The sequence below is a fragment of the Grus americana genome, chromosome 3 (genome assembly GCF_028858705.1).
Source record: "Grus americana isolate bGruAme1 chromosome 3, bGruAme1.mat, whole genome shotgun sequence".
NCBI classification, from domain to species: Eukaryota; Metazoa; Chordata; class Aves; order Gruiformes; family Gruidae; genus Grus; species Grus americana.
In genome coordinates this window covers 41,141,929-41,152,986 of record NC_072854.1, presented here as the reverse complement: position 1 = coordinate 41,152,986, position 11,058 = coordinate 41,141,929, and the positions used below count along the sequence as shown (strand labels likewise).

The window sequence follows — 11,058 nt, the reverse complement described above, 5'->3', positions numbered from 1 at the left end:
TGTTTGGGTTAGTCACCCCCCGCGCTCGTCCTCGGTCAGGACTCTCCGACTGATACTATGACCTAGATTTAAAGGGCTTAAGGGCGGCCGCCCTGCCTTGTGGCTCCTGACCAGGCCTGCAATAGGGAGGGGGCCCCTGCCGCAGCAATGGCAGTGAACTTCGTAGGAAGCGGGCAGAGCCAGGATACGGCGAACCGAGCCCTGCACACGCGACCTTCCAGCGCCGGGAGAAAGTGGGAGAGATTGGCACCGCTCTCGAACGGAGCCGTTCCCCGCGGAATGGGCGGCCTGTGGAAGACTACACCTCCCGGCATGCGGTAGGCGCTAGTGACCCCGACGGCCGTGCGCCGCGGTGCATGCTGGGAGTTGTAGTTTAGCACGGGTGACGTCAGGTGAGAGGCGGGGGCTTATAAGCCCTTCCCTTTGTCTGCGACGTCGCAGTTGGGTGACGGCACCGGCGAAGCGGAAGTCGGTGCCGAGCTGCGCGTCTGTCCCGTGCCCCACGTGCTGCGCGGTCTGTGCTGCCGGCGGTTGGGCGCGCGGCCCTTTCCCCGCTGCCGCTGCTTTCCTCAGCCGCTGCCCGCGCTCCGGCGGCGGAGGATGGCGGACCTGCGGTTCCGCCTGGCGGAGCCGCTGCAGCTGGTGGCGCGCAGGAACGAGAAGAGCAGCGCGGAGCTGAGCAGGTTCCTGGCGAAGCAGGTAAGCGAGTGGCGCGGGGTTCGGCGGTAGCCCCCGGGCGTCCACCTTTCCTTCTTTCCTCCGGGCGGGTCTCGGGGTCCGCCAAGGAGGGAAGGGAACGCACCGCGCTGCCTTCCCCCCCCCGCCCCGCGCTGCCATCTCCTCCCGGCAGCTTTGTCTGCTGCCTGCGCCGCCTGGAGACCCCTCCTGCTCCCTCGTCCTCGGGCGGCCGGTGGAGGCGGTGGGGTCGCTTTGCGGGAGCAACTTTCCTCCTTCTCTGTCTTTCTATGCGTGCTTATTGCGGTTTCTTCCCCTCCCCGCCCCCTTCAGGGTTGTGCGAGTGGAGCCCAGTGAGGTGGGTCCTCTCCTGTCCCCTGGTACCCCTCCTGTTGCTCCTCCTGAGGAGGGATTTTGCCCCGCAGTTAAAATTTTGAGTATCTTCCACGTTTCTTAAGGTGATTCTGTGAAAGCATGATAGCGAGAGATGGCACGTTGTTAGTAAGCATTGAGACAGTATCTAGTCCCTTAGTTGCAGCATGTTACCCTGATGCTATTTGCATGTTTTCTTTAGCTGCCTTAAAACAGCATGTGGGGTAAAAAGATAGAGGACTGGATTTTCTAGTGTTTGCTTCCTTTCTTAATCACAGTGATACTGGAAATGTGTTCCTATTTATACTGGTTTCATGCTTTGGTTGCCTTAACTGTGAAAAGCACACCTGCCTTCTAGGAGTTTAGACCTAGTTCATTTCTGTCTCTGAAATACTTGAAGGCATGTAATAACAGGATATCAGTGCATTAGATGTTATATTATTAATACTTTTCATGATAGAGCTTTTGAAGCCCCCAAGTTGTATGTATACTTTGGGGCTCAAAATGCATATTTCTGTTTGAGTCTCTAGGAAGTGTCCCAGTTGTTTGAAGATGAAAAGTCTAAATCATCGTAATTTTTTTTTATTACTTGCTTTCAGTCTGAATTACTGTGTCTTAGTTATGGTTGGGGAAAGCTTTCATACTGGTAGTCAAGGTTCTCTGTTGGTAGACAGATGGCTTTTTCTTCTGTCACTACAAATCATAGGATCAAAGTAAAATTGACATGAATGTATATTCTGATGTTGGAGAATCAATGCTAATTGATGGGAAGCAGTGATGAAGAGCTGCTATTCAAGAGAAAGAAACAGTAGAGAAATAGAGATGGGGATGATGCGGATATGTGATGTAGCAGACAGATGGAGTGGTGAACTAGAAGTGAGTCACCGAGATCTCAGACTGGGAATGAGATTGTGCCCTTTCCTTTCTGTTGACTGTTTTGAGATACACTTCAGGTTTAAAAGTCTTGCTAGGTGGAAATTACTAAAGAGTGTTTATATACAGAGAGTCTGGAACATCACATTAATGAACAATGACAGGTTCTTTTGAAAACTGAATTGTTATGTCCAAGCTTGGAAGCTGCAGATATAGGATATTGTTAGGCTTATCTTGCCACTAAACAACCACTGGCTCCAGTCATTGTGCCTGATTTCCTACCAGTTGCTTTGTATGTAACTTAGGAAGCATGCATTCTGGAAACCAGGAGCTCTTTTTGCTCTGCAGCTTCACTATGTCTTTCTGGTGACTTATTTCTGCAGTATTCCGTAATGGAATGGAACTTGCCCACAACTGCTAAGTAAGGAAGTCTTTTGAAATTCATAGTAAAGCACTGTTTATGTGGTGATGGAAGATCTTGTTCCCTGTCTTTCAGTATGTAACAGAAATAGACCCTTTTTTGTAGAGTATCTACATGCCGTTAATTCTGCAGAGGTACAGCAAATTTCTGTGTTCTTAATGAGGAAAATGGGATGAAAAGCTCTCTAAACCAGTCTTCGTTTCCTGCCTTTTAATTTTTTTGATAATTTAAGCAAACTATATAAGCAGTAGGGCTCCACAAACTGCTGGAATGTGCTTTTGGTTCTGTATGTTAGCAAAGGTCTGTTTGAAACAGAATGTCTTCCTGTGTAGAATTCCAATAGCAGATATTGCACAAATGCATGTATTTTGGCTCCCTGTGATGGTGTAATTTCAGTAGAGACATTCACTAATGTAGAGGTTAAAAAGCTACTGGAATGGAACTTTAGTGCAAAAATATCCTTATTTGTTTCTGCCCTTCACATCTGCCACTGCATGTATATGGAAAGATAAATCAAAAAACCTGACCCTTTTGCATATTTCCTCTACTTAGTCTACAGAACCATCATAAGTGAACTGGACATCTCGAGGATGCCGTTCTGGATCTCCTATTCTGTTGGTGTTTTAGATTGGAATCCTTCATTTTGCCTTTCATTTCACGCAGTAGGAGTGAAAGTTGTTTTAATAGTAACTCCAAGCTCTTATTTGTAGCCCTTCAGTCTTAGCATTTGATGTTGCTTTTTTTTTTTTTTTAATAAATGCCGGAAAAAAAGAGGTGACCTAGCTGTCCTAAGTTCACCCAGCTACTCATTAGCTGTCAGAAAAACGTTCTGATGTCGTGGCAACTAAGGCAGACTTTTTTTGGGTTTTTTTTTCCCTAAGATATAACTTCAGCTTTTTATTTGAAAGATTGATTAGGCTTCACATCATGTAGCATTTTAAATAAGGGAAGGTATGTTGCACTTTTGCTTCCATTCTGGAGTGTATTCTCATCTTCTGCTTCTGGTTTTTTGAAGAGCTGTGATTTTTTTGGGAGTGTCCCGGTTTTGGCGGGGATAGAGTTAATTTTTTTCCTAGCAGCTGGATAGTGCTGTGTTTTGGATTTAGGATGAGAATAATGTTGATAACACACTGATGTTTTTAGTTGTTGCCAAGCAGTCAAGGACTTTTCAGCTTCTCATACTGGCCTGCCAGAGAGGAGGCTGGGGATGCCCAAGAAGCTGGGAGGGGACACAGCCAGGACAGCTGACCCAAACTGACCAAAGATATATTCCATACCATATGATGTCATGCTCTGTGTATAACTGGGGGGGTTGGCTGGGAGGTGGGGCAGCTTGGGAACTAGCTGAGCATTGGCTTTGAGTGGTGAGAAATTGTGCTGTATATTAGCTCAGTTTTTGTATATTCTGTTATCTTCTTTTTCTGTCCAATTAAACTGTCTTTTTGTTTTTTCCTCTCCTTTTCAATTCTCTCCTCCATCCCATGGGGGTTGTGGGGAGGAAGTCAGCAAACAGTTGTGTGGTTGTTTAAGCTGCTGACTGGCTTAAACCATGACAGGGAGACAGTATGTTAATACACTGACACGAAGTCAAAGAGAACATTCTTCCTATCCTTGAAGGAGCTGTCTGTCCAAGTCTATCAAATACGATGTGCTGGAGAAGGTGTAGGAAGTTCTAGCTTGTTCTGCAGGTAGCTGTAGCTATCTTGTTCTTGTGAAACTGCTTATCTCCCTGCTTTTTAAATTTTTTTTTTCTTGAAGTATGTGGGTTAAAAGAAAAGTGTAGGCTTATGTTTTGCTTTATTTTACTGAACTGGACAGCTGCCAAAAAGAGTGGTCCTACTGTCTTGTCTTTTTTGCCTATTCTAAGGCCAAACCACACTTTTCTGTTGCTTCTGTTATCCTGAATGTGTTGATGTGGAAAATACGTTCAACTTTCCCACTCGGTGGAAGACTTTGGAAGAAGGATTAATTTGGATCATCTTGCCGAATTGATTGCTGCACAGTCATGTGATGGTAGAGCTCTTGTGTGAGGGAACAGAGCCAAGAACATCTGGCCCTGTGTTGGAGGGGAAGAAGGATTTCCCATGCTTGGTCTTTATGCCCTCCCACTCTTCAGAAGTATACCACTGTTAAATCTGTGTATGGTGTAATGTTCTGTGGAAATACCTGTGACCCACAATCAGAAACATGGTTTTCACGTGGGCCCACATTGTTCCTTGCTGTAATCCTTTTTCTTAGTAATCTTGGGGTTTGGATTAAGCAGGCTCTTAATAAAGAGTTCTGTACCTTGTGAGCACTGAGTAAATGTGCTGTGCAAGTAGGGAAGGAGGTGTGCAACATCTTGCTAGAGGAGCAACTGGGATCATGTTTGACTCCAGATCTCACTCCTAGCTGTGCTTTTAATATCTCTTTCATTAATAGTACACAATGTGTGTATATAATCTGTGCTGGAGGGACAGTCTTTTGTGAGGCTTTCTTAAAACAGTTGTTTAGAACCATGGGCGCAGATTTACTTTCCCAGATTTGAATGCTAGAATTCAACACTTTGAGATCAGCAGTCCTTTGCTACTGATTGAGAAAGTTGGGTATTTCATAAAGCTGCCTTTAGTTAAAAACCGCCTCTGACAGTATTCTTCTCTTCCATTAAAATTTTTAATTTAGACTCTGAAAGGCTCTGAAATCAAACAGATGGTCTCTTTGTAGAATGAGAATGTTGCTACTATGATTTTTGAACAGTTTTATATGTCCTAAGGGTACTACACACGATGATTAAAAAACTGCTTGCTCTCACAGAATTGCTAATGGAATGGATTTCTTGTACAGTAGTTGTGTAGCTACAGAATTTTACTGAGTCAGTCACCTTATTTATTTACTATTTTATTGTTAACTGTTCCCTTTGTTTGATATTGAAAGTTCTGGCTAATAAATTAAGCACCCTGTTGTGCCTTGTTTGGGTAGCCAAAGATGTAATTGATTTGGAAACTGAAGGTACTTTTTATTTTTTACAGTGGAGTTTTGTCTCCAATTCTTTTGTGCCATGCTGCCTTTGAACAGCTTGTCAATCATTTTGCCACTCAAAATCTGATCCTCTGTAATAAACAGTGTCTTGCTTGCTCTGTGATGAATGCAGACCTTCAGCTGCATTTTAAAAATTACTTTTGATGCTGCTCTGATAGATGAGAGGAAGACAAGCTTACCTCATGTTTCATAAAAAATAAACACAAAGCCTCTAAGAAACTGCTTGCAATTAATGTGATGGATTTGATGTTTGTAGTGTATATACTGTGGTTTCCCTGATTTCTTACGTGCTCTTAGGAATGAATGTCTTCTCAAATTCAGAAGGAGACTTAAGGAACTTGAACAAGTATGCATGTATTCTAGAAAGATGTTGACAGTGGTATAACTATAGGAGGTCACCCTTCAGAGGCAATGTGTAGGACCTCTGCAGTCTGTTTTATCTTGTAACAATGAAAACATCCCATCTGCAGGTGCAGGAGCAGGTTTTACCTGAGTAACAGAAGTCTAGGAGAAGCAGAAATTGCTGCATATGTTGCTAAAATGAAAGACTACCTGAATCACAAAATATTTCTGTAGGAGTTTAGAAGGTGTTTGTTTTGTTTGGAAAGCTGCCTTGCCTAGCTGTATTTAGACTGTTTGCCAAGAAAGATAAAATCTCCTTGATAGGATTAGGGTCCACTCAGCAAGGGAGGGGAGAGTGGAGCATCAGAGTTAAGAGCAAAACTGCTACAGTGCAAATTCATAATCCTGATTTTTCACAGATCAAAACTACTAATACTGCATTATATACTAAACATTATGGAAGTGGAGAGATGCTTGGATAATAGCACGAGCTCAAAGACCAGAGAAATTTAAACATAAGACACAAGAAATGGGTGGTTGTTCTTCAGTAACAAAGTTAGGAAGGTTGGGGGGGTGTGAGGGGGTGGGTGTGTGTGGGGGTGTGTTTCAGGTTTTCTCTCCTCTTTTTCCTAGCAGATGTGAATGTTTTCCATCTATTCTAAAGCCTAATGTTTTGTTTTGCACTGAAGAACTGGTTTTTATATAAAAAGGAAAAGAATAAATCTTAACTTCAAAACTGCAGATACATGCTGCTTCTTGTCAAGAGCATTGCTCGCTGTAATTGCTATCAAAAATATGGCTGTGATCACGATTGATTGAATGCTGCTTTTTTGAAGAGATAGTGAACATGATGCAACTTTATTTAGAACTCGAATTCTTAAATGTTTTGTGGCTCTCATAAGACCAAGCTGTTGAGATCAGTGGGAATTCTGTTAACAAAGATGTATTAATTGTTACAACATTTTCCCATTTTAAAAAGAAAAAAATATTAAAAAATATTTGCTTTATCTTTCAGCTGTAAAATATAATTTAGTATTTGGGGACTCTTTTGTAATTCCTATTTAGTGTGTCATTCTACATGTCACTCATTCTGTTTCCCAATTTTTTAAAATAATAAATTTTTTTAATAATTAAGCTGTGTCAAGTAAGTATTCCCTTGTGTCTTTTGAAAGATTTGTTCCTGTAAAATTCACTGTGAATCCTGCATGAATAGTTCTGAAATTAAAAGTCCAAATCATTTTCCATTTAGCCTGTTGTTACTTTCCATTCCTCTAGGTTTGGACTCAGCAGGATCGGCAATGCATCCTCGATACATTAGCGCAGTTATTACTGGATAAAGAATGTACTCTGTTGATTGGCCGTCAAGTTCGGCCAATCTTGTTGGATTTGTTGGAAAGAAATGCAGAAGCCATTAAAGCTGGTGGCCAAATCAACCACGATCGGCATGAAAGGCTGTGTGTAGCAATGAGCAAGCTGGTTGCTGACCACCCTGATGTTCTGCCGTGAGTAATGTCATGTCTCTTTGTGCAATGTTTGAACTTGGTGAACACTGACAAGAATATACTCCCTGGTGATGAGAGGCGGTGTTACAATTCAGATTGTTTCCCACAATAGCAAATGTGTTTTGAATTGAAAGAATGATTTAGAAAACATGAGTTTAAACACAGCTTATTTAATTTAAAACTATGTTATAAGATCGAATGTGACTTTCACCTTAATAATCAAAAGGAAAGCAAAACTGCTAGTATAAAAGTTGCTTACAACCAAAATCTCTGCATTTAAGATTAGACCTGTAGGCCAATAGAATACAAAATTATGTAAGTAAGAATCAGTATTACTTTTTCAGTAAACAAGAGCAATTGAAGAGATTTCACCAAAGGCAGTACTGTTTCCCCTTGATAATTAAGTAATGATTTCTAATAAGGTAAAGTATCTTGTCAGTTGATTCCTGAAGTGGTTGTCTTTCTCAAATATGGACAAAGTTAAATATAGGCTTTAGTTCTCAGTATACCGTGAATTACTGTCTTGGGGCCTCTGTCCTGATGCTTTTATTAGTGGCTGTTTTCTTTTTCTCTAGCTTAGATGTCTGTGTTCCATCTCTTTCTCTCTCTTTCTTCTAAAGATTTGCTTTAAGATATTTTAAGAATACATCACCAGTTTTCCAGAGGCTTTTCCTGGAGAGCTCAGATGCAAACACAGTCCGATACGGGCGCAGACGAATGAAGTTACGGGACCTCATGGAGGCAGCTTATAGATTTTTACAAAAGGAGCAATCAGTTTTCCGGGAATTGTGGGACTGGAGTGTGTGTATTCCACTCCTAAGGAGTCATGACACTTTAGTCCGTTGGTAAGTTAAACTTCCCAAATCTTCATTGGAAGATGTATCTGTATCTTGAATTGTATTTAACAATGTTCACGTGCAAGTAGAAAAGAATCTTTAAATAATACCAGAAGAATCTGTACGTGTGCTTCTTACCTGATCTTTTGAAAGCTGTAGCGATCTGTCGCAGGCTGAACCTTAGGCTAGCTCTTAATCACGCTTAAAGCCATGGTCTGGAGTATCTTTTCAAATCACTTTACTCAAGTTGGATTCATGGGAGATGGTGAATTTATCACTTCACCTCTACTGTAAACCTGTTGGTGTGCATTCTAACATGTTATCCTAGAAAAAAGTAGAGATGAATTGAATCTACTCTCACTCCAACTTGCATTACAATGATATATTATACTATTTTGCATTGATATGCTATTAATGAGTTGGATTTCTTTCTATTGCTTGTATATAGACATCTCACTCACTGTAAAGCTTGGTTTATTTAAGCTACGCTTCCTAATTGGCTTTGTTGCAGACTTTGCATGTGGGTTTGTTCAGATGTTTTATGTTAGGTGTCTGTCTGCAAGGCTTCAGCCTAGTCACGTGAACTACCTTATTTATGTCAGTAGTAGTATTGATAGTGCCTTTTATTTATTTAACAAAAGGTCTTTAGTAGTTGTCTTTTTCTAAAAAAACCATAAATTCAGTTTTATTTTAGTAACACATAATTTTAAAATAAGGTGTATAATTTAGGAAAGGTGGGAACAAGAGTGTTGTCTATCAGCCATTTGTGAAGCTTTTCAGGGTGACATATACTTAGATACTGTTAGAAAAAGAAGTAGAATTTCTAATTCATTGACTGGAATTGATTTACCTGGTCTTCAGCTAATAATCTTAAGTAAGTGAATGAGCTGACTCTTAAATTTTGTCCTGAATCAATCTTCTTTTGGCAACTTTTTTCTTCTCCCCCAGCGAGCTCATTGAAAGCTTTGTTCTTGGAAGGTAAAAACAGTGGTATAATAAATGAAAAGTGTTTTATGATTTGTATTAAATATCCTTTTGTTGTGAGAGAGTGTTATGTAGTAATGAAGTTAAGACTTGGGAGTGTTGGGTTCTTTTGGCACTGAGTCTTGAGTTCATTGCGTTAGGGTTATTTTAGAAATAGTATGAAATATAAAAAGCCATTTTGAAAGGGAAGTGGTAGGAGAAGGGAAAAAATCAGGCAAAGAAAACCTGATTTTAATTGCTCGTATGTTTACTTTCACTTATTTGGGAAGGTGTTCTCCTTTTAGTATATTTCTGTTGATTGTTCGATCCTTCAGAGAAAGGTTAGCTAGTTGGTGTATAAATGATAAAGTATGCCATGATAGAGAAGTATCTCAGAACTGAGAAAAGCAATTCTAATCTTAAAGAATTTTAAGCATAACACTAAAATAATTTCTATGAAGAAAGTTTTCTGCACTTTTTTCCAAACTTGATATTTTGGTTTGTAATTGACAGTTGTCAAACTAAATTTCTTAAGACTGTGTTTTGACATGTTTTATTCTAAATATATTTTTTTAGGTATACTTCAAACTGTCTTGCTCTGGTTACATGTATGAATGATGAGCATAAATTATCTTTCCTGAAGAAGATATTCAATCCTGAGGAGCTGATACATTTTAGACTAAAGTAAGAACTTTTAAAATCTTGAACACTATTTGGTTTTGTTGGCGGCTTTCAGTTGAATTAATAAATGTGGATTTCACAGGCTACTAGAAGAATCTCAGCTGCAGAAAGTGGAACAAGCCCTTGTTTTGGCCAATCCGGACTCCTCGTTTTGGCAAAAGGAGAAAGAACTGCAATATACGCAAGGACATATTGTATCAGGAGACCTCTCTGCAAATGTAGTAGCTGTATGTGGCATTGTGCTGCCTAGACTACAGCTTGTTTCTGAAGAGCAGGTATGTAACCCAGGGTTAAGTCTGTACCTTTATTTCCTGCTTTAATGATATTGAGATACTATGGGTAATGTGTGTATCTTTAGCTTTCTTGATGTGTGCTGTAAGCTAGTGTTGCATAATATAGACACTGCACAGAAGCACTGCAGTGGAATGAAGCAGTGAAGGCATAATACTGCTGTTTGTTCTGTCTTCACTTAGCAGTTCTTACAAACACACTAAAAAAAGAATATTTAGCCTTACGTAGTATCTCCAGTCCAAGTTAGGGTGATATTCCATAGCTGAGTAAAACCAGGATCTAGCACAGTTGCTTTTACCGGCATGAAGTAGGGGTTTTTTTTGTGCTATACAGGCATCTTACAAACAGCCTTTCTCCAAACATATTCTTAGTTCTCTTAAAACAAAAGAACCCAGGGGTGCTACGTACTCTTCTAGAAGGCAGAAAAAGGGGAGAGGAGGTGAACGAGAACTTATTTTCTCCACTTGAATAAAGTGTAATGCAGAATGTAGTGCCTTTATAGTTTTAGGAAGACCGTTAAAGGCATAAATGTTTTTGAGCAAACAGTATTTACCTTTTTTCTCTTGAGATGCTGTTCATCTTTAACTGTTCAGGTTCTTCTTTGTAGTTGCAGCCAGTATTCTTTACTGGTTTTCTCATTTAGGTACGGTTTTAGCTCTTAGCTGAGTACGTCTATTGAATTTTGCAACACTGATCCACAAATGAAGGACAAAGAAATGAATGAAGACTATCAATACTCAGAATTTCTTGAGCAGAAGCAGGGAAAGAGGAATTTCCTCCCAGATTCTCCTTCTGTCCCCCCAACTTCTGTGGTTGAATTTACTGTATTCTAGCTTTTTTTTTTAATAGGATTGAGGGTGTGGTTTGAAATTCATTGCAGCAGAGGAAACTGTAGAGCTGTTCAAGGAAACTCTTGCTCCCATGCCAATGTCATTGCTGCTGCAGCTGTGCTGAAGCTAGGCCATGCTATAAACTGGATTGCTGAAAGGATACTCTTTGTCTGTGAGGGAGAGAGAACTTCCCCAAAAGGCATGCTTTTATTTTTTTAATAGCCACGGGTATTTCACTGATCTGGTATACAGTG

General features: G+C 40.5%; 1 protein-coding gene across 7 annotated transcripts in view; it reads left to right on the top strand.

The window, feature by feature from the left end:
- Nucleotides 1-443: 443 nt before the first annotated feature.
- MDN1 (midasin AAA ATPase 1) overlaps nucleotides 444-11,058 on the top strand; it is a 105,458-nt gene continuing 94,843 nt past the window's right edge. For 6 of the 7 annotated variants that reach the window (XM_054819683.1, XM_054819682.1, XM_054819681.1 and 3 more), the window contains exons 1-5: nucleotides 461-699; nucleotides 6,977-7,203; nucleotides 7,824-8,048; nucleotides 9,579-9,686; nucleotides 9,766-9,958. In XM_054819683.1, the coding sequence (XP_054675658.1) occupies nucleotides 601-699; nucleotides 6,977-7,203; nucleotides 7,824-8,048; nucleotides 9,579-9,686; nucleotides 9,766-9,958 (852 nt within the window). In that variant the 5' untranslated portion in view covers nucleotides 461-600. Of the gene's footprint in view, nucleotides 700-6,976; nucleotides 7,204-7,823; nucleotides 8,049-9,578; nucleotides 9,687-9,765; nucleotides 9,959-11,058 lie in introns of all 7 variants that reach the window. The other variant, XM_054819679.1, reaches the window with a different exon arrangement.